The sequence below is a fragment of the Dendropsophus ebraccatus genome, chromosome 12 (genome assembly GCF_027789765.1).
Source record: "Dendropsophus ebraccatus isolate aDenEbr1 chromosome 12, aDenEbr1.pat, whole genome shotgun sequence".
Taxonomy (NCBI): domain Eukaryota; kingdom Metazoa; phylum Chordata; class Amphibia; order Anura; family Hylidae; genus Dendropsophus; species Dendropsophus ebraccatus.
This window is the reverse complement of record NC_091465.1, coordinates 60056560-60083823: the sequence shown is the minus strand read 5'-3', so window position 1 is coordinate 60083823 and position 27264 is coordinate 60056560. Positions and strand designations below refer to the sequence as shown.

Genomic DNA, 27264 nt, shown 5'->3' with positions numbered 1-27264 from the left:
AGGAAGAGGAACCCTGGACCATGGATTAGGTATATATTCTTCCTTGCTAATCGTCAGCGTCGGCCGCCCACCGCTATTACACGTAGCGGTGCACGGTCGGCGCCCGACGATTATAGGTCTGAACTTATATCAACGATCAGCCGATGACAATGATCATCGGCTGATCGTTGTCTTTAGTACACGGAGCAATAATCGGGCAAATCGGGCCGATTCGGCAGATTATCGTTCCGTGTAATAGTACCCTTAGTGTTTTTCTCAGCCATTTTTTTTTTTTTTTTTTAAATCCAGGACACCAACTTAAACTTCTAGTACGATGGTTTCCTTCACTTGACATCTGGGACAGCTTACCTTTAGGTGGTTAACTCATTGAGGCAGCAGAAATGTTACCACCAAGGGTGCAGGTGAAGCACTGTTTGGCACCAGCCCTTGACTCATATAGACATGAGATATAGATAGACATGGGGTATTCCTAGAATACTACGGTCACACGCATTGTAGTTGGATAAGGCTATGTTTAGACATCACAGAGCAAATATGTTAAAACTGGCATATCACACTCTGGTCTTACATTTTCCATCATGCCAGGACAGCCAAAGCTTTAGCTTTGGCTGTCCAGGTATGATGGCAATTGTAGTTTTGCAACAGCCAGAGAGCCAAGGTTCCCTAGCCCTGAACTAGATTATACGTCTGGACAAAGAGAAACAATCCCGACTCTCGCGTCTTGCTGCAACTTGCGATTATTCAAGGAAACAAAAAAAGCATTTGTTTGAAAAAAATCACGAAGTTGCAGCAAGACGTGAGTGTCGGGATTGTTTCTCTTTATCTGGATACTCTCTGACCTTGAGCACCGCGGTTCAAATTGAGTGGAGTGGTGGTATATACAAAAATACTAGAGTATACTTCAAGCATAAATGACGCCAATTTCTATCAAAACTTCTATCAAAACATAACTCGCCTTCACATACATATATATATTAGGGGGGCCTTCACACGTACCGTATCGTAGCGGATTTCCCGCGCAAAATCCGCATAGTACAACGTACAGCGTTCAGCACCTAATACGCTGTTGCGGAAATACTTTGCCATTGAGTTACATACTGTAGTAATCATTTTTGCAGCGGATTTCACTGCGATAAACTCGGAACGGTACGTGTGAAGGCACCCTAAATGCAAACTGTACTGCACTGAAAATCTGTACCTAATCCATCCTTGTAAGTCTATCAGAGTATTTATTGACAGAAATTAAACAAAAAAAAAAAAATGTTTTTTTACATTTAAAAGACATTTAGCTTTTCCATGATGAAAACACAATGAATGTTTTTTTTTCTCTGGGTAAAACAGACTGGTGAATGTGAGCTTAGCTGAAGATATGTATGACCACCAATACACAGTGACAAACTGCTTCCAGCCCCATTCACTGTGTAGTGTGGTGCTTAACAGCATCCTGTGGATAGTTCAGTCTATTTTTACTAGAAAATCCCTTTAATATTATCCCAAAAAAAGTTTTCTGTGTGAAAAATGCAGCCAAATTAGCTTCCTCTGCTCATCATCAGATACGGGTCAAAGAGGTGATCGCCATCTTGACATCCCTTTATAGCAGGCATGTCCAAACTTTTTTCGAAGAGTGCCAAATTTGATGAAGTGAACATGTGCGAGGGCCGACTATTTTACATGCTACATGCTATATGTAGGCAGATAATAGCAAGCTGGATACCTGGGGGGCCGTAAAAGTTTGGAACGCGGGCCGCAAATGGCCCTCCGGCCGGACTTTGGACATGCCTGCTTTATAGTAAAGCTGGCCAGTGATCAGCCGACCTCCCCCAGATCTGACATCAGTAACCCCCCCCCCCCCCACCCAACAATCAGCTACAGCTGGCCATAGTAAAATCTACTGCGATAAAGAGTACCATTAGACCAGTCCATGGCACTCCATTCTCATACCAGATTTACATTCCGCTGCGAGAATGTAGCAACATAACCTTGTAAAAAGATGTGCGGCTGCTATAGTACAGGGGGAAAAAAACCACACACACAACAAAGCAGTCATACTTATCATGCGCTCCCCAGATGCACTCTGACCCATAGCAATCAATCCTCTGTCCTACCGCAGCCAAGGATTGGCTGAACGAGCAGTCACTGAGGGAAACCAGGTACAGAGCCAGAGGACACCGGGGGATTGTGGACAGGTAAGTATGGCTGCTTTATACATTTTTACTATAAAGGTTTTACAAGGCTATGCCACTACATTATCACAGTGGGATTAAAATGTGTGCAAGAATGGAGTGCCATAGACTTTAATATTGCTCAGTATCGTAGCAGATTTCACTGAGAGACTCGCAGTGTGAAATCTGCTGCAGTATGCTATGAAGTCAACTCCTGACCTGTGTTTTAGCAAATAAATGCAATACCCACAATATTAAAATTCTGGAACATGTTTTCTTACAGCACCATGTTGAGCTGTTCCTCTGTTATTTCACTGAATACCCAACTGGGTGTTACCAACTGGAGGTGTGTTCCTACACTGTGAAAGTATCCAATTAGCGCTGACTGTGTAGAGACACACCTCCAATTGGTAACACCCAGTTGGTTATTTACTCATACATTTCTAGTCAGAATACAGAGGAATATCACATCACAGACCTATAGGAAAAGATGCTTAAGTGTTTCATGGGGAGTGTAAGTGTTTACTAAAACAAACAGGTCAGGAGTGGTGACATGTTCTCTTTAAAAGCCACTAAAATTAATGCATGCCCATGTAATAGAATGATGTGCCAGGTGTGACAGAGGGGGGCCTGAGCAAGGGACCCGCATCTGCCCTAATAAGAAGTGCGTTGTAATAAGACGCAATTCTCCTGAAGGGCAAATACCAGACCAACTCAATCAATACAAGCAAATGATTGCAGAGACATGTCCTACCTGTGGGATCAAAATCATGAGATGAGAAGTCATGGGATGAGCTGACGCTCCGCTCAACCTTCTGCTTCCTGTCAGTCGATATGTCACTGCTCAGAATGCTCCCATGCCTAGAAGAATACACAATATGTGTTAACATATGCAAGAACTTTAAACATTAATGCATTAAATTCTGAAGAAAGGATTCCAGTGCCCATTATCCTTAGTTTCTCTGTATGTTTTTTCTATGAAAAAATCTACATGTTGCATAAAATGTATTTTCTTCTACAAAGTCCCATTCACGTCTTGTTGGCGAATAGCAAGTTTAGCTTGTCAGCTAGGACGTTACAATATCATCTTCCACAGTCAGCTTTCTATTGCTCTTATGGAAAAATTCAATCATAAAAGAAGCCATGCTCCAAACTTTAATAAAGTAAAAGGGCCATGCTATATAGAGCCGTGGAACCTATGTCTTCCCTATTGCATAGATTCATCAACCTAGTAAATCAGCTTCTTCAGTAGCAGAGAGGTCAGCAGTATTACTGATCTGCAATACTGATGATATACTGAAGCAATCTTATCTCTAACATGTCTGTACTGCAGACACAGAACAGGCATTTAGTAATACGCTCGTGAAAAAAAAATACATTTTTGAGACAAAAACAGCAAAGAGAACGCCTGGAGGCAAAACAAATCAAGTAAAGGACGGATTAAGAAACAAGAGATGCCAACGCAAGGAGAAGAGCATGAAAAGTCAGGCATCATATATAAAGAAGAAATAAGACTACTCACCTGGTTGGTTTTCTTCCATGAAACCTGAAAGAAGAAGAAAGCAGAAAAGGGATTTTGAGAAATTAACTTTTTTTTTTACAATGTTTATCATCAGAAAAGCATGACATTCTGTATATTACATGCACTAATACAAGTATCCAAGCAGTGAAGAGACCAGGACTGGACCTAAGAGCTTACAGTCCACTTTATTGTCAGGCCATATGCACACATGTGCACCCTTTCTAAAAAGGTAATTTGAACCTTCAAAACACATTGCCGTTTGAGTAAAAAAATGCCTGTTTTTTACCCATATAACCACGGCCAGCACCATCTTGTGCAGGCACACCTTTCTCTAGATTCCGGGCTCCCAATTCACACACAGTATTACGAGACTCATTTTGGAATCAAAACCAAGAAAAAGAAAAAGTTGCACACCTTTCCATTATAGTCTTTCTTGGTTCTACAGCTGGTACTGATAGACATAAGTGGGCAATGCCTTCTTAATGACACAGTTACAGGTACCCTCGGAGTAGTGCCGTTATGGCCACACAACTGGCTGCTGTTTCATGCCAATTCAGCAGATCGCTCATTTCCCTGCACATAAGTAAATGCCCTGGGCCATAAGACCAACTGCAAATTATACGCTCCCAGAGGAGGGCAGACTCTATCAGGATCCTAAATGTGTGAACTCGGCCTTCACCACAGGCAGTCATTTGTTGGGGTGATCCCATGTGTATGACCAGGTCTAGTATTTAGCTGCCAAGAAAGCGATCATGAGATCCTCTCTGGCAGCACAGCGATACCTAAGTCTAGCACAATGCTCCCATCCATAGTCTATAGCAGGGAGGCACGCTTTCTGCACCAGCCACCTGTAGGCCTCAATCACAGCAGTCACTCTTCAGCTCCTCATCCTCGTGTTGTTTTGGAGATTCTTTGGCAGGATGGACAGGACAATACTGATTTCTCACCACATACCCCCCAGCATAGTAAAATTACTGCTCACAGAGCTGCGGATGCTGAGAAGCCTTGAAGTTAATCGCTGCCTTCTCCAAGAACTTCAATACAAATACTGTCATTTATAATTTCCCACTCCAGATGAATGAGACCAAGTCAGGACTTCAGTATACTACGCTGTCCTCAATATCTGGGCTCAATGCCAGATAAAGGGCAGCGTCTCCCTAGCCTGTGAAAGGGGATGACGTCTGCATTTCCTGCCTCTGCACAAGGACACTACTGCCCGAGTTGTGTACAAGACTGGTCTACCCCTATTACATAATCACAGGGACTGTGTAGAAGCCGATATTATATCACCTGGTAAACGATCGGTCCAGTCATATTGTCTCAAAATAATGTGGTTTCCATCATACACAACCTACATGGATGCACAGGGTCATAACTAATTTCACGAGGTCCATGCACTGCCTACAACGCGCATCTCTGCATTCTGTCTGTGATATCGCTGAGCGCCCGCTCCACTGGATGCTACACCACATCATGTTCCAACCACAGCCTGGTTATCCTTAAGTTAGCTCACAGGTTATTGGTTCTCCAGCTGGTTCATGGTCCTTACAGAAAAAGTCATAAATAGAGATAAGTGAACCGGGTTCGGGTTCGAGTCGATCCAAACCCGAACGTTCGGCATTTGATTAGCGGTGGCTGCTGAACTTGGATAAAGCTCTAAGGTTTTCTGGAAAACTTGGATGCAGCCAATGACTATATCCATGATTTCCACATAGCCTTAGGGCTTTATCCAACTTCAGCAGCCCCCGCTAATCAAATGCCGGAAGTTCGGGTTCGGATCGACTCGAACATGCTCAAGGTTCACTCATCTCTAGTCATAAACCTAAGGCCTAAGTTTTTCTAATGGATTTTGATACAAATTCTGAAATTACCACTGAAGTCAATAGGAAGCCACGCCAGAGATTTTATGATGTATCTTAAAGCGTTTTCCAGGGTGAAATAGAGAATAAGCCATCAACAGCTGAGCGTCAGAGCCACGGTGCCTGGATGTTCACAGTGTATGGGGGCTGCATTGATAGCTTATCGTTTAAACAGACAATTAATAATTTTATCCCAGAAACCCCCTTTAAGGGGGACTGTACATTTATTGAGCATTTGGTAGTTCCACCATTATTACCCCAGAACAATTATGAGTAGATAGACAACTTGGCGTGAACAGTTGGGGAGTCTATACAAAACTACATGAAGAGGAACCAGTGTGGTGGCCTAGATCTAACAAGCACCGTTGTCCCCCTGTATGAACAAGCCCTTATATTACATACATAGTTGAATAAAGACATAAATTGGTGTTGGTAGGCTATTGGTTTGCACATTCGAAGCGTCTAAAAAAAAAAAAATAGCCTGGAACAACCGAACGGTTTAAGTTTCTAACAAACAATCATCTGACCTCCATTACGTAGAAAGTTGGCAGATAAGTTCTACCTGAGTGTGGCAGTCTTGATAAACAGAACTACAGTCGTGTAATGTCAACAGCACAGCTTTTTTTTTTCTTCGTGTCGGAGCTAAAAAGGGTGTGTACCTGCTTTGGAAACCGGCCAAAAATATTTATCTGGAACTACAACTGCGATAATACAAGGTACTCGTCTCTGCAGCAGCCCACACTGGTAGGTATGGAGCCTTTCCACAATAGAATGTGGGATTTTCCAATACTCGGCAAAGATGAAGATTTTAAGCACGGTGGATTAGCGAGGCCATAGGTTACAATCCCAGGTAGGATGAGCGTTAATCTCCAAGTATATTAAACAAAACACAATGAGAAATAGAAGCCAACCAAGCCCATAGGTACTGAGAATATCTGCTGACATCACAAGCACAACATGACATTTTTCCCGCTCGAGAGTTCACATGGCCGTCACTGTGGGTCTACACAGTCCCTAAAAAAACCTATGAAACTATGACTGCAAATATCTGCAGGAATCAGACCAATGTAATCCACACAAAGGTGTGTACAGTGATCGCTCGTTGAGAAACCCACCCAAATTTGCAATGAGAAGTGGTCTTTTATGGGGGTGGTCTTCTGAAATAAAATAGCCGCCATTCATAATGCCACACTAAATCCCACTCTAAAAACCTAGTCTGGATGGTGTTCTGGAAGAGGTGGGGAGGTGTCACTGTATACTGCATAAGGCAGTGGCTGACCTATAAGGGAGCAGTCCAACAAGATTCCAACATGCCCGATCACTTGTTCTGGTGGCGATCCCTTTCTTGATTTACCAGTATGGAAATGCTACACATTCCCTTCTGCCCAAGGGTTTAAGAAACTAGATCTTCAGTGATCAGCTGATCGTTTTGCTAACTTCTGGTTAAGGGGATATCCTTGAGAGACACCCCCAGTTAGCCAGCACAGCCAGAGTGGAGCGACAACCAGACTTTTTCTGCTTAAAACAAATTGATTTCCATGGTGAATGTGTCCATGCCTCCGTCCCTACTTATGACATGTCCTACTTTTAAACTAAACGGATTGAAGATCAGTGAGAAAACTGAACATGTGAATAGCCCAATACAAAGCGATAGGCCATAAATTTGTCTGTACGCACAGACAGCTTCACGGAATGTGTAAATGCAGCCTTTACCTGAACAGCAGCACCCAGTCAATTGCAGCTTAGCTCCATTAAAGTGAATGGGGTCGGCTGTGGTACCTTGCAAAACTGGGGGGATGACAAGCTATGAAAAAACGTTGAAGGGGCCCTGATTTATCATAGGCATAAGCTGAGGGCATATACCTGCAATCTGTCATAACTTTAGAAGACAATAAGTAATACACCTTTAACTCAATGTCCGAGAAGCTCAGCCACAAACAAGCTATTGGCACAGATACGAGATCTGAGGTTAGCCTATTACTTGTGGCATTAGTTTCTGTCATCTCACATTTACAGAACACAAATCAGACAGGTTCCGTCCGCACAATACAAACAGAGGATAACATCAGAACATTGCATAATAGTGTGCGTCACAGAAACCAAGACATCATGTGGTGCTCCAGCAGGGAGATGAGCCTGGATGTGATCTCCGGCTGTCCCCGTAACATACAGCAGTACAGTCTTACTACAATAGCACATTGGACCTCAGGGATATCCTCAATGTGAAGAATATGTCAGAACAACTCAAGTGATGGGCTCTCAGGATAGCAGCTTCATGGGGCACACAGAAGAGGTGTATAACTTAAAGGGAACCCATCATCACTTTAATGCTGCCCCAACCACCAGCCTTGACTACTACAACTATTCCTGCTTAAGCCCCTATTCCACGGGTCGTTACCCGTTTGCTGTCGCCGCTATTCAACGCGGCTGCAGCAAGCGGGTGAGTGCGGGAGGGGGCGGCGGGGAGCTGCGGGGGGGGGGGGGGGGGGGGCTGCCCGAGTGATCGCTGATCATCCGGGCAGCCCATAGGATACAGCAGCGTCTGCTGCCGATGCTCCTATTAAACGGAGCGGCGGCAGCAGATCGCCGCTATATCAGTCGCTTGTTTTTCAACATGTTGAAAAACAAACGACTGCAACGATCAGCCGACATGAACGATGTCGGCTGATCGTTGCACTCTATTCCACGGGACGATTATCGTCCGTAGCGGCCGATATCGACTGAATACGGACGATAATCGTTCCGTGGAATAGGGCCTTTAGATATAAGGAGATAGCCATCAATGAATACTGGTAGAGCTGAAAGCAGCAGCCGCCGCCAGGGACCAGCACAATGGTTCGGGCAGCATAACAGCGATTACAGGTTCTCTTTAACCAATCCCTGATAGGACATGCTCAGCAAGCTAAAAACAAACAAACAAAAAAAAAAAAAACTACATGGGGCCTTAGTCCATATCACGCAGATCCCAGGGAATACTGCTCAACACAAGCTTCTGGTTTTCATAGAGTTCTCCTGGATTTCATGTAGATAAAGAATTGTGATATTACAGACTGCAATCCATGTCTCTTGTCTTCATAGCAGAAATAAATCTTACAGGTCCCGAGGTTGATTTGCATCCACTCATAACTAAATAATGTATAACAAGTTTTATAAGATAAGGAACAGATCTACTTTTTCCACAGACCTCCAACACTGCCGCTCAGCCCCTACAATGCCAGATACACACCATGGAGAAAATACTGCTTAAGGCTGGGTTCACACTACGTATATTTCAGTCAGTATTGTGGTCCTCATATTGCAACCAAAACTAGGAGTGGATTAAAAACACAGAAAGGATCTGTTCACACAATGTTGAAATTGAGTGGATGGCCGCCATATAACAGTAAATAACGGCCATTATTTTAATATAACAGCCGTTGTTTTAAAATAACAGCAAATATTTGCCATTATATGGCGGCCATCCACTCAATTTCACCATTGTGTGAACAGATCCTTTCTGTGTTTTTAATCCACTCCTGGTTTTGGTTGCAATATGAGGACCGCAATACTGACTGAAATATACGTAGTGTGAACCCAGCTTAAGGGTGCGTTCACACCTACAGGATCTGCAGCTGATTTTCTGCAGCAGATTTCAGTTAAATAACTGAACACAGCATCAGATTTGATGCTGTGTTCAGTTATTTAACTGAAATCTGCTGCAGAAAATCAGCTGCAGATCCTGTAGGTGTGAACGCACCCTAAAAGGGTACTCTGACGAAAATCTTTTCCTTGCAAATTAACTGGTATCAGAAAGTTATATAGATTTGTAATTTACTTCTATTTAAAAATCTCCAGTCTTCCAGTACTTATCAGCTGCTGTATGTCCCGAACTAAATATTTTCTTTTCAGTCTGACACAGTGCTCTCTGCTGCCACCTCTGTCCGAGACAGAAACTGTCCAGAACAGGAGAGGTTTTCTATGGGAATTTGCAACTGCTCATGTCTGGAAAAGAGATGTCAGCAGAGAGCACTGTGTCAGACTGAAAAGAAAATTACTACATCCTGCAGGACATATAGCAGCTGCTAAGTAGTGGACGACTGGAGATTTGTTTTAAATAGAAGTAAATTACAAATCAATATAACTTTCTGAAACCAGCTGACTTAAAAGAATATGATTGTTGCAGGAGTACCCCTATAACAATCCAATTCTGCCAGATATCAATGAGGACTTTTGTAGCCTGTAATATGAGTTTGTGTTGTTGCATCCACAGGCTTACACTCATGCTCAGGACTATGCATGTCTTCAATATATCCAAGCAAAATGGAGCAACCCCACTGACCACTACATGTAACCCTCTCTACCACATCCCCATGAGATGAGACCTGAGAAGCACACAAGGTTCCCGCTGGAGCCCCTACTCCCAGGGGGGGGGGGGGGGGGAGCGTTATCGGCAGCAATCTGCTCTCTCCCAGGCAGGCAGGCGCTTCCATCCACAGAAACACAACCAAAAATAGCTAGAAGGTCAGGTTCATACAGTGCAGATCCAATGCATTTTTGCCTTTTTAGCCAAAACCAGGAGTGGATCTTCACTGGGACAAAACTATAAAGAAAAGACCTGGGCTGGGATTTGGTTGCAGATCTATTGCATGCACACTAATGCACAGAGACTTCAAGGAGAATAGTAATACAACGGACATCTGTTATAGCTAAAAACATAAAGGTAACGTCTCAATCACAAGTGGAGGGAAACATTTCCTGTTTAAGGGGATTTCCAGGGAAAGTCCATTTTAGGCCATCAATAGGGGATTGGCAGGATGCCGACACAAGGCGACACGAGGATCAGATGTTCTGCACAGACATGTCAAATGGATATGAAAAGAATAGGGAGATGGGAACCGCACTTCATACATTGTATAGCAGTCCTTTAAAGGGGTTATCCAGTGCTACAAAAACATGGCCACTTTCTTTCAGAGACAACACAACTCTTGTCTCCAGTTCAGGTGAGGTTTGCAATTAACCTCCATTCACTTCAATAGAACTGAGCATTAAAACCCCGCCCAAGCTTGAGACAAGAGTGGGGCTGTCTCTGGAAGAAAGTGGCCATGTTTTTTTAGCACTGGATAACCCCTTTAATTCTCCAGTACTGGTGGGAGGGTGACCAATCTGTTTACCCAGGATATAAGAGAGGGTGAGAGATCTGTCACTTAAAGGGGTTATCCAGCGAAAATCTTTTTCTTTCAAATCAACTGATATTAGAAAGTTATATAGATTTGTAATTTACTTCTATTAAAAAAAAATCTCCAGTCTTCCCATACTTACTAGCTCCTATATATCACGCAGGAAGTGTTGGTTTATTTTCAGTCTGACACAGTGCCCTCTGCTGACATCTCTGGCCGAGACAGGAACTCGGCCAGAGATGTCAGCAGAGAGCACTGTGTCAGACTGAAAATAAAACAACATTTCCTGCATGACATACAGCAGCTGATAAGTATGGGAAGACTAGAGATTTTTTTTAATAGAAGTAAATTACAAATCTATATAACTTTCTGATATCAGTTGATTTGAAAGAAAAAGATTTTTGCTGGAAAACCCCTTTAAGGCCAGCAGGGCGGGAAGAAGCTGGCAAAGACCGCCCCTATGACTCAGGGCCCATCTCCAGATGCTTTTATAATGATTCAATTGCAGAGTGACCAATACTGTAATAAGGAGCCTCTCAAGCAGGGTAAAACCTCATAGGTTCCCTTTAAGCTGGTGAAAAAGCATAGACAGATTTTTGCAATCAGTAATGTACAGAGTTACTATACTACGTGAAGCGGTGCATAAAAACATCTAAAACAATAATTATACAACTATACCGATAATTACGTCCCCATATACTACCCCGTGCATTATACTCAGCAAAGAACTGAAGGCCTAAATAGCAGGATTGTGCTACTATAATGGCCTGGAATCAATTGTGCTTTCTAGAAACATAATTATACTCTATGGGTGATCCACAAGTGCGCCTGGATATGAAGAGAGAGCCGCGGGCCCAGAGCACTACTAACCATTTCATGGCCAACATCTCCACTGCTGAAATGTGGAAAGCAAAAGTTTAACATTTATATATTATAATATATATATATATATATATATATATATATATATATATATATATATATATATATACACACACACATATATACACACACACATGTACATACACATATATATACATACACACACATACGTACAAAGGATGATTCTCCCAAGATACATGTCTCAGTAAAAAACTTCAGTTTCCAATAAAGGGGTTATCCAGCGCTACAAAAACGTGGCCACTTTCCCCCCCTCTCTTGTCTCCAGATTGGATGAGGTTTCCAACTCAGTTCCATTGAAGTAAATGGAGCTTAATTGCAAACCACACCTGAACTGAAGACAAGAGAGGGGGAAAGCGCTGTAGCACTGGAAAACCCCTTTAAAGGGGTAGTATGGCGCTAAACATTTATTCACAAAATAACACACATTTCAAAGTTATACAACTTTGTAATGTGTGTTATGTAAGTGAATGGCCCCCTTCCCCGTTTTTCTTCCCTCCCTGGAAGTGTGGTGCATTATACTCACCGCATTACTGTCGATCCCCAGCACAGTTATGCTCAGCCAATTGCGGCTGAGCAGCTGATGACACGGCAGAGCGGGGACGGCTGGAGCGGTTTGCCGGCCTCCTGCAGATGTTGTCATTGTCCCCAGATAGCGGCCGGGGTTCGACAGTAATGCGGTGAGTATAATGCACCACACTTCCGGAGTGGGGGGAACACGGGGAAGGGGGCCATTCACTTACATAACACACATTACAAAGTTGTATAACTTTGTAATGTGTGTTATTTTGTGAATAATTGTTTAGCGCCGCACTACCCCTTTAAAGGAACAAATTCTTCCTGAATATTAAATAAATTGACAACTGGGCATCACCATTTCTAGAGATGAGCGAACTAACAGTAAGGGCCCTATTACACCAACAGATTATCGGACAGATTTTTAAAGCCAAAGCCAGGAATGGATTTGAAAAGAGGAGAAATCTTAGGGACCTATTACACTGAGCGATTTTTAACGATTAATGACTAACGATAAACGATCGCAAACTAAATTGTTTATCGTTAACCTGAAGTCGTTCACCATAATACACAGAACGATAATCGTTAGTTACGATCGTTACTGTGATCATTACTATGATCATTTATTCCTTCTGATCCCAGAAAAACAATGGGCAATGTGCAATTACGCTGAGAAGTTAGCAAAAAAACGCAGAACTTGAGCGAACGAACGTGGAATTACAGCGAACAAATAGCGAACGATTAACAATTATTTTTATCTGAACCTAAAATAAACGATCAACGACATACGAACGATTTTTCGATCATTGACTGCGATTACACAAAACAATTATCGTTTAAATTCGAACGATTTTTTGCACGATAATCGTCCCGTGTAATGGGGCACTTAAGGCCCTATTCCACAGAACGATTATCGCCCGTATTCGGCCAATATCAGCCACTACGGACGATAATCGCCCCGTGGAATAGAGTGCAACGATCAGCCGACATCGTTCATGTTGGCTGATCATTGCAGTCGCTTGTTTTTCAACATGTGTAAAAACAAGCGACTGATACAGCAACGATCTTCTGCCGTCGCTCCGTGGAATAGAAGTATCCTATGGGCTGCCCGGACGATCTAGCAATCACCCGGGCAGCCCCCCACCGCCCCTACCGCACTCAACCGCTCGTCAGATAGCGGCGGCAGCGAGCGGGGAACGAGGAGCAAACGAGCGCTGAGAGCACTTGCGGCTTGAGTCCTTTTTAGGGTGGTTAGAACCCAGGGTGTCAGGATAGGACAAATTCTGGGGGCCAACAAGACTCTTGGGACATTTCGGACATTACGAGAGACCTGCCCGGAGAGGACCTTATCGTGGCTGGAATATGAACAATTAAAAGCCTACCTGCGCTCCTCCTTCCCTCAGAGAATTCTTGTAACCACTCCTACTGAGCTGGAATCACTCCTCTTGGGAGTTCTCCCCACCGCTGAGGGTTCTATCCCAGGTGTACAACATTCTGTTGGCAGAAGACGCCGATCCTGAGCCCTCCTATCTGCGCGCCTGGGAGGTTGAGCTGGGTCTTGCCTTTTCGGACTCGGACAAACAAAAAATGTTTACTCTTACTTACAAGATGCCCATGGCCTGCCTTGCACAAGAGAAAAACTTCAAAATTCTGACCCGGTGGTACAGATACCCACAGCTCTTATACCAATGTTATCTGGCCATGGAAGACTTGTGTTGGCGCTGTGGAGTAGAGGTGGGCACGATGGTGCATGTGTGGTGGAGTTGCCCAGTTATGACCCCTTTCTAGGATGCGGTGTTTGCCATATACAAACAGGTAACGGACAAGTCGGTCACGCCTTCAGCTACCTTAGCCTTGCTCTCTCTGATCCCGGGTCCTTCCTCTGCTGTCAAGAAGGATCTCCTGCGTCATTTCCTTACCAGGCACGAACCGTTATACCTCGACATTGGAGGTCCACGACTCCTCCATGCATTTCTGAATGGGTGACGGAGATGGACCTCCTTTATCGCATGGAGTCTTTGACAGCTGAGAAACACTCGAGGAGTAATAAAGTGGACCGCCTGTGGCTGGCATGGACCACCTAGAAGGAAGGTCCGCTCTTAGCCCAGTGGCTGGCACGCTAGGAGACGCATCTGTAAAGTGCTTTTGCCTTCCGTGCATGTCCTCTCCTCCCCCCCCCCCCCCTCCTGATTCCCCTGATTCAGCAGCTGGATTTCTTTTGTTCCCTTCTGAGACTTTTCTCTTCTTTTAAGTTTCATTACTTGTCTTTCCTCTGTGATTTTGTGTGTTAATTATTTTGGGGTGTGTATTAGCGGAGATGGTGGACAGTAGATTATTTGCTCACGTACACGGTGTTTCACCCTTAGTCTAGGGGACCGTCCACCAATGTATAACCTCTCCCCCCCCACACTTTGGAGTGGGCCTAGTGCATTTGCATGTGTTCTTTTTGGATTGCGATGCCCCACTTCTTGGTTGTTATGAGACATGTTTTGTGGATGCTCTGTGCTTCTGTTAACTGTGATTGTATTCCTTTCCTTGTACACATTGCTTTGTGTTCTATTGTGTTGTTTCTCAGTTAAAAATAAAATCAGATTTGCCAAAAAATAAATAAATAAGCCCATTGCTAGATAGGACTAGTCCTTATTATTCTAGACATATCTATTTTATTTCGTTAGTCCTCTCCAATGTGAGACATAAGCCAATTTATAATGCAAATGAGACGTAAGTGTCCAGGAGGCATTCCCCAGCACAGCAAGGACCCATATTGGTTTAGCCCATGCCCCGCTTGTATCTACCTCCTCAGGTAGACAACCACTTGATAAAGTGGACAGGGGCCAGAGCTAAGCTTTGCGCTGTGTTGGGGGAACGCCCTCTGGGTACTTCAGCCTTATTTGCATAGTAACATAAAGGCTTACATCTCAACAATAGAGAGGAGTATTGCAATAAAAAAGGTATGTCTAGAAACCCTATCTAGCCATGGGCTTATTTACACCCACTGACTTGTTGACAGGTCTGTTTTAAGCAGGTTATCCCGCAAAAAATTGTATTCTTTCAAATAAACTGGTTTCAGAAAGTTATACAGATTTTTAATTTACTTTTTATTTAACAATCTCAAATCTTTCCATACTTATCAGCTGCTGTATGTCATGCAGGAAATGTTTTCTTTTTAGTCTGACACACTGCTCTCTACTACCTCTGTCCAAAACAGGAACGGTACAGAGCAGAACAGATTTTCTATGAGGATTTGCTGCTGCTCTGGACAGTTCCTGTGTCGGACAGAGGTGTCAGCAGAGAGCACTGTGTCAGACTGAAAATAAAACATTTCCTGCATGACATACAACAGCTAATAAGTATGGGAAGATTTAAGATTTTTAAATAGAAGAAAATTACAAATCTATATAACTTTCTCAAACCAGTTGATTGGAAAGAAAAAAAAAAGATTTTCGCTGGATAACCCCTTTAAGTGTAAATTCACACGGGTGGATCTGCCGCGAGTCTCACGCTCAAAATCCGCAGCTAATCCGCAATACACGTAAGTTTGATTGGCGGTAAATCGCATGTAGGTAGATTTAGATGTAGATTTACCCGCAATCAAACACGCACTTACGTGTATTGCGGATTAGCTGCGGATTTTGAGCGTGAGACTTACGGCAGATCCGCCCGTGTGAATTTACCCTAACAAGGACAAGCTATACAATTTGCAGACTCTATACATCTGCTCTATATTTGCTAAAAGATTGGATGTTCTTACATATCCAGGCTGTGTGGGCCACATGCATGAATAAGTCACGAGCGTACACACAGGGGGTAAGGTAGGTGGTTGTAAATGACTGTTCTTCCCTGGCTTTATGCCCTCGCTCATGGAAATGCACAGAATAAACCAGAAGTGTGCATTGTTTTGTAAAGAATTTACAATGATGCCATAGAGAGTCATAGCTACCCCACACAGGATGATGTGCCCATCGGGGCTCCTGGTAACATGCATGTCTGCCGTATGCAGCCATTGTATGCCCTACACACTAATGTCTACCACTGACTGTTACATACAGTTGTATTAAAGTGCATAGATGACTGCACAATACTTCTGAGTGAATCACAGACCCCATTTAAACAAGGCCTAAGAAGCAAGCATTTAAGAAATTACAGATTGAGGATTTTCATTGAAATAGACCTGAGTGATGAAAGTGAGGTATTATATAAGAGACTGCTTCTTACTTCATATGATAAACAGACAGTAATAGAATTGGATTAGAGGGAGCATGAATGGAAAATCCAATGTTTCTAAAGAAAACCGAAGGAACAGTACCTGAGTGTCCCCAGCACCATGGAAAAAGTGATGGGATAATAGCCTGGCTGTAGCATGCAGAGCTGTTTGTACATCGCATAGGCACAGAAGAGCCTTGTGTACGGTGGCCAGAGGGACGAATGTAAATGGATGTGTTTCTTTATAAGCCTCATGAATTACTACACACTATGGTCATACAAAACCATGTAACACACCAGAGGAGGGGGCAGGAACTGGGCATCGTATGCCACCCACACTGGGGACTCCCAGAAATTCAGTGCTCACCTCTCTAAAAAAGAAAAAAAAACAAATGTCTGACCCACATATCACATTTTATTTATAAAGTAGTCTACAATTTTGAACTGGCCAGATCTTTAGGGCACGTTTAGACGCTGTATGACACGGCCGTGTCACAGAATGGCCGCTGTCTGTGAACATCACTTTTTAATTGGAATACAGGCACATTCGTGTGTGCCCACATTCCAATTAACTATAGCAGACAATTTAAAGTATGGCCGAAGCCGCACTTTTCATTTTCTGCAGTCAATTTTGTGCGGCAGCACGGAATCCTGGCCGGAGTGTACACAGTGTGTATACACTCCGGCTGGGATTTCATAGTAATTAAAGTGATTGGCCGCTGTCATTAAACAACGGCTGTCATTGCAACAATAACCATTGTTCAAGGAAACTATACGTGACAATTCAGTGTTCAGAAAGGTGATCAATAGGAAAAAAAATGCTGTCTGGGACATTCCTAATGGTGAAGAGGGCAGGGAGGAGTGACGGAGAGGCTGCAAGTTTAAAAGTTGTTTTTTTAGGAAAGTAACTGCATTACCTGCTGAACGGACCCCAGGACAGATCTTGGATTAAAAGCAGCTATCTGAAGGTACAAGCAGCTCGGGGGGACAGATTGTGGGTACAGAGTTGCTTTAAACTGTACCTGTCACAGTGTAAAAAAAAACTTTTGATATGTCCTAGAGCAAGGGTGATAAAGGGAATCTGTCAGCAGTAATTCATGTTTCTCCTCTTTTCAAGTCAATTCCTGGCTTTGGTTTCAAAAAGCTGTCAGATAAATCTCTTTGTGTAAAGGCACCCTTAGATAGTTGTTAGGATAAGGAGACCCATGCTACCTTTCATATATCCAGCTGTGCTGCCAGTAGGTAAAAAATGGTTTTATTCTCTTGTACAAAGAGTCACAGCAGCTTTTCTAAGCTCCTGAATAGCTGCAAGCTGTAATGTCTCCTCTCTCCTCCCTCCCTGCTTGATTGACACCTGGAAGCTGAGTCCCAAATAACCCAAGCAGGGTCAGGTATTGGGTGGGGGAGGTAGAAGGTGTTACAGCTTACTTTTTAACGCTTCTTACTGTATAAAAAAAAAAAAAAAAACATCTTCCACATCTTAGAAGCACAGACTGATATATGAAAGGGACCATGTGTCTCCTTGACCTAACAGCTTTCTAACAGTGTCAGGAGTGTGGAATAGGAATTGCAGCTGAGAGATTCCTTTTAAACCTGCAGCCCTCCAGTTGTTGCAAAACTACAATTCTCATTATGCCTGGACAGCCAAAGTCCAGGCTTTAGCTGTCCAGGCATGATGTTTCAACAGCTGGATGGCCACAGTCTGCCTAGAGAGACATGTCAAAAGATTTTATTGCAGGTTTCCTGAGTGTTCAGACTAAAAGGTCATTCACATGTCTGTAGAATTCAGTCCGTACGCGAACGATGTTCTGCGGACTGGACCTGGGAGCGCCCAACATCATGATGATGATGTCAGGAGCCCCTAAACAGCTAGTGTACTGACACAGCCGCGTGTGAATGACCACTAACCAATCGCTAGGAGAAGCAGGGAGAGATGCCTGTTGGGGTATGTTCACACTGAGCAAATACGGCGGAATTCAACTCAGTGTGGTGCTGTAAGCGAATGAGAGGGTGCGCGCTCCTCCGCTGCCGCCGCTCAAAGAGGTGACATGGGATACTGACACAGGTGGAATTCTGCTCGTTTTACTCAGTATGAACATAACCTTACTGCGTGCTTCTCTCCCCGCTCTCTGTGTGCCTGAGGCGGCTCCATAGAATTACATTAGGAGTCTGTCTCAGTCACATGGCACAGAGCAGGGGAGTGAATCGCTTAGCTCACACTTCACCGGCTCGTTCTAGAGATTGGTTGAGATTTGAGACGTCTAAACCAGAGCTTGCTTGAGGTTCGCTCATCTCTAGTTGGGATGTGAACACCAAGACATCTGACATGTCCAAACCTGGTGTAGTAGTAACTACAGGAGAGATTCATGGCGCTCTGTGTTGCCCTTAGCAACCAGTCACAGCTCAGCTTTAGTTTATCACATTGCTGTGGTAAAATAAAGAGCCGACTGGTTGCCATGGGCAACACAGACAATTTCAGTATGAGACGGTGCCATAAATCTCCCCCATAGTTACTAGTAGACTAGGTATGGACATGTCAAAGGTTTTTATTGATTAGGTCTGAGCGTTTACATCAAGCTCGGGTCCGGATGTCTCTAATCCCAACCATTGGCTAGAATGAGCCGGTGAATTTTGCAGTTATTTCCTACTGACGGCAGAATAATCTCTGCTCATTAGCATAATGAATGCGAAGGCGAGCGGTGGGAATTTCTCAGCAAAGGGACCGGTGTCTAGAGCGTCAATGGGAGGAGAGAGTGGGTATCCAAAGCTTAATTACGGGGTATAAGGGTGGGTTCTGCCTCGGTCTCCTACCTGACAGGTTCCCTTTAAACCTGGCAGATACATGTTATCCGAGACTTATCAATCCGTGTAAAACAGAACTAGTGTAATTTGCCCACAGCGACCAGTGAGAGTTCAGCTTTGATTTGCCTATAGCGACCAACTTCTTAAAGAGGATGTACCACCAGGTACATCCTCTTGAATTTAACACAACGATAGATCAGCGCCGTCATGTGGAAGCCGGTGCTGTGGTCCGTTTTTCAAACCGCAGCCCAGTTCCATTGATTCTAATGGAGGCGCGTCATAGAGGGGAGGGAATTCCCTCCTACTGGCGGCAGGCCGGCCGACCTCCAGTGCTTCAGCACGGCCCGGTACCGCTGGATAAAACGGCGCCGTACACGGGAACCGGGCCACAGTTCGAAAAACGGACCGTGGCACCGGCTTCCCCATGACGGCACCGATCTATCGATGTGTTAAATTCAAGAGGTACCTGGTGGTACATCCTCTTTAAAACTGGTCCTCAGAGTTTATAGGAGTTTTGTTTGTTTTATTATGCTTTTATTATTGTTTAGGTTTGCTATTAAGGGGGTTATCCAGCGAAAATCTTTTTCTTTCAAATCAACTGATATCAGAAAGGTATATAGATTTGTAATTTACCTCTAATAAAAAATCTCAAGTCTTCCTATACTTAGCTGCTGTATGTCTTGCAGGAAATGTTGTTTTATTTTCAGTCTGACACAGCGCTCTCTGCTGACATCTCTGGCTGAGACAGGAACTCTGTCTCTGTTTTCTATGAATTCCCATAGAAAACCTCTCCTGCTCTGGACAGTTCCTGTCTCGGCCAGAGATGTCAGCAGGGAGCACTGTGTCAGGGTGGGTTCAGACTGAGGAATTTTCGCGGAAAATGTCAGCGGAATTCCGTCAGCTGTCCGCCCGCACCGGCACGCGCTTTTCCGATGGTCCCATAGACACCATTCTATGGGCCAGCGTATTCCGTGATCCGCTGAAAGAAGTGACATGACACTTCTTTCAGCGTATAGCGGAATATGCCGGCCCATAGAATGGTGTCTAAGGGGCCGCCGGAAAGGCGCCCAGATGTGTGGGCGGACAGCTGATGGAATTCCGCGGATATTTTCCGCAAGAATTCCTCAGTCTGAACCCACCCTCAGACTGAAAATAAAACACTTCCTGTAGGACATATAGTAGATAATAAGTATGCGAAGACTTGAGATTTTTTAATAGAAATAAATTACAAATCTATATAACTTTCTGACACCAGTTGATTTGAAAGAAAAAGATTTTTGCTGGACAACCCCTTCAATAATATAATAAAAGAAGATGACAGATCGCTATAAATATAGACACAAGTCTAACTGACCAATAATAGCAGGTAGAATCCCACCGACTACAAAGGCCCCAAGGTGCTAAAGAGGAGGATGAAAATAAAGTAGTGCAGTTACATGATGTATTACATGGTGCTTCTGGATCTGTCACATCCTGAAGAAGAAATAAGCACTGTGCAGGGGTATTAAGGGTTAAAGCTGGCCATAAAGATTACATATATGCCATCAATCTAAATGTTTTGGAAGGCTGGGGACAAGGACCTGTTAGAGGTGACCATATACTGCAGCTGTTAGGAGCCGACCATTCAAGGACACAGTTAATAATGATAGGATGCTCCACAGACATCAATAGAGAGCAACATTAAAATGTAAGCGGCAGAGCAAGCTGTAAGGACCAGCAGCTACTGTCCCTGGTATCCGTCCACCATAAATAAATAGCACAGGCCCTGTAGCCGCCGCCCTATGTCTACTCTCGCAGACTATACAGAACATCAGAAACCAGGGGCATCCGGATCCCAGTACTGTTATCTGTAATTGTACAAACCTGGAAAACCCCTAAAAAGTGATTCTCCAGACAAGACAAGCGACTCCCCTTACAGGGCACAAAATGGAATGGCAAAATTATACTTTCTATTGTTGAAAACTTTAGGATTCCCCTTTCACTGAAATCTGCCATTTAAAGGAGAACTCCAATAATGATGTCCGCCCCCACCAACCACCATCTATGACACATCAATCTGAGATCTGACATTTTGGTATTTAGGGTACAAACCCACTTGACGTATTTGCTGCGTGAATCAGTCTTAAAAATAAGCAGGCAAAACGCAGGTTGGCTTTATACGATTGTTCTGCGTTAAAATACGCAATTGCGTATTTTTGAAGCGTGAAGCTTGTTGTTAGCAAAGTATCAGTTGTTAACAACCTGTGCGAAAAACGCATGTAGCTTCATGCTTCAAAAATACGCAATTGCGTATTTTAACACAGAACAATTATATAAAGCCAACCTGCGTTTTGCCTGCTTATTTTTAAGACTGATTCACGCAGCAAATACGTCAAGTGGGTTTGTACCCTTAAGGGGTATTTGGAGACAGCCAAGTGGACAGATCCTGCTATTTTTTTGTACATGTTTTCTGGGGTTGCCATCTTCCTCCTCTATATGAGACATCTCATAGCACATATTTAAGATGTTTGCTATGGGAGAGCCATATATCCTTTATATACTAAAGTCAGTCTGCTCTCCTATTCTCAGGTTGTGTGTGGTATTACAATGCATTCACTTCAGTGGAAAGGAGCTGCAAAGCCACATCCAAACTGAGGACGGTGTTGTTTTGGGAGGTAAGCAGCCATGTTTTTATAATCTGGCATTGGCATAGCTACCAAGAAGGCAGACTGCACAGCTGCCACAGGGCCCAGGCAATAGGGTTCTGCCTCCATGGTATGGCTCACACCAGAACCCCATGACGGTGGATAGCCACACCAGTCACCTGCCCCTGGACTTACCAGCAACCCTGCACCCTCTGGATGGCTGCCCCAGCCCTCTGCACCCCCTAAAATCTTTTTCCACCAAAATCTACAGCATTTCTGTGAAGTACAGTCCCCTCACCTGAGGGGCGGGCAGGCCTAATTTATCATGATTTATGCCTGGCTCCAGAGCAGGTGTAGATTTCTGCACCCACTATGTGGTAGGTGCATGTTCCACCAGATTTATTAAGAGGCGTGCACCTTTTAGTAAATCTGGCGAGGCCTAGTTTAATTTAAAGAGAACCTGTCAACCCCCTTGGCCGGAGCAGAGCCTGGCCGACCCCTCGGTGGAGACCCTTATACTTACCCCGTGCATGAAGTCCCGCTCCTGGACCTGCTCCCGTTGACGAGATATCGCCCTTATCTCTGATTAGCGTGCACTGGGCTTCTGAAGGCGATATATCGGCAACGGGAGTGGGTCCAGGAGCGGGACTTCATGCACGGGCTAAGTATAAGGGTCTCCACTGAGGGGTCGGCCAGGCGACAGGTTCTCTTTAAGACTAGCATAGAAGTACGCCAGCCTTAATAAATGTCCCCCATAATACCTTGCTTGTTACCTGATAGATGTTTCCTAAGTTACGCATGTCTCTTCCTTCACTGAGCCCTGCACATCAGTGATACAGGGCAGGAGGGAGTGGCGGAGGGAGGATTGCTCAGCCAACCCATGGACACTGTGTGGCAGCAAGGACTGACATCATAATAACAGTGGAGTGAGGAGGGCAAGTGTAGTTTTTTTTTTAATAAATGGAGTGTATTAAACATATTACACCAGTTTTGGTCTACATCTCTAATACTGCTCTATGTGTCTCCATGGTTACAGACAACAAACCCTGTGGTTGTCCCGCTGTCTGTAAATTAGGAGACAGAAGAAAATTTGTAAATGCTTTCGGTTTCTGTCCATGGTGAGAAATACTATGACCTGGGCCCTGGACACTAAAACAGGGATGAAGAGTCCACTGACATCACCTTGTGAGTACCAATCACCTTTATACATTGCCAAAAAGTGTCACAAAGCCATGCAGATATATAAGACAGTGTGCTAATGTCAGGACCGCAGAAGTGGTAACATATACACCGTCACTTTAAATGTGGATATCAGACAGCTCTGTGCTCGGGCTGAAGAGGGGAGTCTCGGGCACGGGCGATGGCTGAACAAACAACTTAGGTCACTTTCACATGACAGCAATTTCAGCCAAATCCAAGAGTGGAACGGACATCAGAGAAACACTAAAATGGAAAGATTTGCACCTTTTTCTGTGTTTCAGACCCACCCCTGGTGTTGGCTTACAGACACGGCTGCTAAATACTGACCAAAACCTATGTACGAATGAGGCCCTAGGACAGGTTACATGAAACAATTAGCACCAATATAATGGTTAGAAAAAACACCAATATAATGCAAAGCAGCAATAGAATAGTCCTGTTGATAAAATTATTGATTGTGCAAGAAGGTTTCCATGAAAATCCATGCATCGACAGAAGCTTATTACCCGATGTGGCCGTACATAGGCTTCCATTAAATACAAAAAAATGCATATCACAAGGTAAAAAGTTGTTTTTACGGTGTGCCTCCATACAGAATAGCTCAGTCTGCTGCACTACTCCATACAAGACACACTTTAGGTCTCTATCAGGTAATAGAAGTCGATGGGGTCTATGTGTATCTTGTGCGGCCATTGTTTTATACAAACACATATGGAGCTGGAGCGTAGCCGTCTGAGGCTGTGCCGGGCAGGGAGGGTTTTGTTTATGCACTGACACTTCCTGCACGCTCATCCTTCCAGTTTGTCTGTATAGAGACATATCAGTCTGTATTACTGGAACGTGTGCACTGGAGAGTATACTGGGCACCAGTAGGAGAAGAGGCAACATCCCAGTCAGAGGAAGAAAGAAGAGATGAGAACATGCACCAGAAACCATTGCTGGATCTTTATATTATCTATGCAGAGTAATATTTGCTCACTTACATAATAAAATCCCTGATCCCTACAGTACTGATCACTGGGGCATCAGGGTGACAACCAATACAGCCACAACTTACATACAGGTTGGCACCAAGCTTTTTTTTTTTTTTTTTTTTAATAGTCCTGAGAGGGCTAAGCCACTTAAGTCGTGAAAAGGTATAGTAAACTTTTGTCTGGGCGACAGCCCTGTGGGGGCCATGACAGTGAACATATTGGTCAGCACGCAGCTTTATCACATAGAGATATAAAGTAACTGACAGATCAATTACAGAGGTCGTCTGGTTTTCCTTCGAGTGATTCCCTGCCCACAGCAAATTAAGAGTTTACTGACTGTCCCTAAAACGCACAAAATTAAAACTTCAGCTGTGTCATGTGACCTGTGATGTCATCGACTCTCCCTGCTTCAGGTCAGTTATATCACAGGGAACGTGAAGCTAAATATTACAAAATTTTCTGGGCAAAATGTAAATACATTTGACAAAATTTGATAATATTTAGCAGGACTAATTTCCTGTGGAAGGCCAGACAGCAATTGGGACAAAAAAAAAACTGGACAATCCCTTTAAGTTGTCTTCGTCTGTTCTTCTGTATCTTATATCCTTAGGTGACAACACTGTGGCAAGTGATGTAGTCACTGTCACAACTCTCACAATGGTTATTCAGGGGTTCAGTGAACCTCAAGCATGTAGGAGTTTGGCAAGGAGAATTGGCAAGCCTGCCAATAAATTTTTCTTTCAGATGTGCCATTAAAAATTAAAGAGAAAGAATAAAGTCAATTTCTAAAAAAAGTTTGCGTTATACTGATGCCAACACGTGATAGGTAACAAGTCAAAGACAATAGCAAAGCCATGACATCTCCAAAGCTGGCGCAGTTACACAATGTATGGCAGTGCTTCTCAGCATCATTTTTCATTGATATTTTTGGGCCTAGTCTCTGTACAGTGTAAACATGTACAGTGCTATATACAACTATGGGTAGGATGGAAGTTGGGAAACACTAATGTATGGCAATGCATGTGATTACTATGGGAATTTGGCGTCCCATAACAATCAATGACACAGTCACAGAAGGTTTTCCAACCTGTTGCAAACCTGAAGTTCCCAACATGATACCAACGACTGTAAGGGCACGCGGAGAATGGTAGTTCTGAAACAGATGGGGAACACTGCATCAGTAAGAAAGCGTCTGTTTTTATTGATTTCTATGTGGAGTCGGTCCCTGTAATAATTGTGCCCATTGCCATATGTTATACCATCATGCCACCACGTGCACTGCCATACATCATACCACTATGTGCATTGCTACACATCATATTATACCATTGCATGCAACACCATACCTCACAACATTGCGTGCATCGCCATACATTATATACTACCTTCATGTGCATTGCCATATATAACACCCTACCCATGGAATGCATCGCCATACATAACACCCTATCCATAGCGTGCATCGTCATACATAACACCCTACCCATGGCGTGCATCGCCATACATAACACCATACCCATGGCGTGCATCGCCATACATAACACCATACCATCACACCTTGGAGTTGTAGCTATACAACAGCTGGAGAGCCACAGGTTGGGGAACACTGATAATTGGCAATGTATGTAAATACTGCAAGGACTGGAACCCAAATCTATACTCTCACGCTAGCACACCGGCACAATGTATGGCCATGTTCTTCATTCCAGGATTTGTCAGTCGTTGCAGAACTACAGCTCGCACCATGATGAGCACTATGGGAATTGTAGTTCTGCTACAACTGGAAGCCCACCGGTATAAGATGTATGAAGGGGTGATGCATGCGACTAGTGCAGGAATTGGCGCTCGGTAGAGATTATAGAAGACTGACGCTGCAGTCATACCACTGCAGATTACCTCCAGCCCTAACCTCTGGGGGTTAAATAAAATAACCAATGAAACTGAATGCAAAAACACAATAAACGCTATGGAACCACAAGGAGCAATGTACAGCGGCACTCACCCATTCAAAACCACCTCCATACAAGAGCCAACAAAGAGCAGCCTGGGGACCAAAATGCTGCAGATTTGGATTTTCCTATTGAAGTTAATTGAAAATAACAAAAACAAATCTGCAGCGCTATGTGAACAGACCTGTACAGCCGGCTACAGATGTGGCACCATCCATGGGCGCCCGCTGACTCACCCGCTCCTCACTCACATCCAGAGAACTGGGAGACTTCTTTATTTAACTTTCCCAACAAGTCCAGAAAGTTGCCAGTAAGGCAGCGGCCTGGAGCCCCAGTCACACACCATGGAGGTCCCTGTGCCCCTCCAGCCAGGACTGATGCCACCCCTGGCTTGGCTTCCTGCAGGACCTGCACCCTCACCAGTCTCCCCCAGACCAGCCCGTGCCACTCACCTGTCCGAGGCCGCAGACTGTGTTCCACTCATTGGGTTCCTCTGGGATAGTCCTTACCTTAGCTAAGTTGCATGTTAGTTCAACTCTAGCTAGATCGGAGAGCTTAGGTTTACCCTTCCCGTCCCGCAGGGGGATGGAAACTCCAAGCAGTAGCTCATAAGGGACAATGGCTGAACGGAGACCGGAGAGCTAGACATGAAAAGTCACCAAAACAAGAGTTTTCTTCTGCCGGTACTCAAGGGTACTAAGTACCAGCACCTCTCCGGGACTCATCGTGCTCAGCGCGCATGCGCAAGGAAGTCTCGCGTCTCTGTTAATTGCTATCTACGCGAGATTTCTTTGCGCATGCGCGCTTACGCCGCTTGCCTGGATGAGTTACTTTTTGTGCGAATTCCTGCAGTGAAGTGCGCAGGCGCCCTAACGTCACCACCAATTACTGGCGACTCGGGACTTGGCAGGAAAACCTTACTAGCGAGAACTACGTCTGCCGGGAGCTGGGCCGCTAAGTCTCGCGGTACTTAGTCGTTGCTGTAAAAACAGTCTCAGTGCGCATGTGCTGTGGGCTTGCTAGACTTCCATTTTATGTTACTTTTTCTTTGCTTTATTGAATCTCTTTTCCAGTCAGAAAGATACACTGATTCAATGACGCTGAAGTGTGTCTCTTCCTAGAATACACTGTGGCTGTATTTGCTTCGTAGGGGCATTGTGTCCATTCTCAGTAAGCCGTCCTGTCAGGCTCGGCTGCTGTAGTTTTTGCTTCACTGAAGTTATAGACAATAAGGAAAAATGTCTCCTTCTGGTGACTACCCAACAAGTCACCTGACTACCTGGACAGCAAGGAGCCCCTGAGCAAGGTGTGTCTGGGCCGCAGCCCTCCAAGGCTCTGCTCCCCTACCTGTGGCTCTCCAGCTGTTGCAAAACTACAACTCCCATCATGCCCAGAGC

The 27264-nt window shown here is 44.2% G+C and overlaps 1 protein-coding gene and 1 long non-coding RNA gene across 6 annotated transcripts in view; one reads left to right on the top strand and one right to left on the bottom strand.

Annotated features, from left to right (window-relative positions):
• ARHGEF12 (Rho guanine nucleotide exchange factor 12) overlaps positions 1-26601 on the bottom strand; it is a 112097-nt gene extending 85496 nt beyond the window's left edge. For both annotated transcript variants that reach the window (XM_069946485.1, XM_069946486.1), the window contains exons 1-3: positions 26320-26601; positions 3685-3708; positions 2917-3023 (exon numbers count right to left, since the gene is read on the bottom strand). In XM_069946485.1, the coding sequence (XP_069802586.1) occupies positions 2917-3023; positions 3685-3708; positions 26320-26351 (163 nt within the window). In that variant the 5' untranslated portion in view covers positions 26352-26601. The remainder of the gene's footprint in view (positions 1-2916; positions 3024-3684; positions 3709-26319) is intronic.
• Positions 26602-26853: 252 nt separating this feature from the next.
• LOC138769858 (uncharacterized) overlaps positions 26854-27264 on the top strand; it is a 54174-nt gene continuing 53763 nt past the window's right edge. For all 4 annotated transcript variants that reach the window (XR_011359334.1, XR_011359336.1, XR_011359335.1 and 1 more), the window contains exon 1: positions 26854-27173. This is a non-coding gene — a long non-coding RNA (uncharacterized lncRNA). The remainder of the gene's footprint in view (positions 27174-27264) is intronic.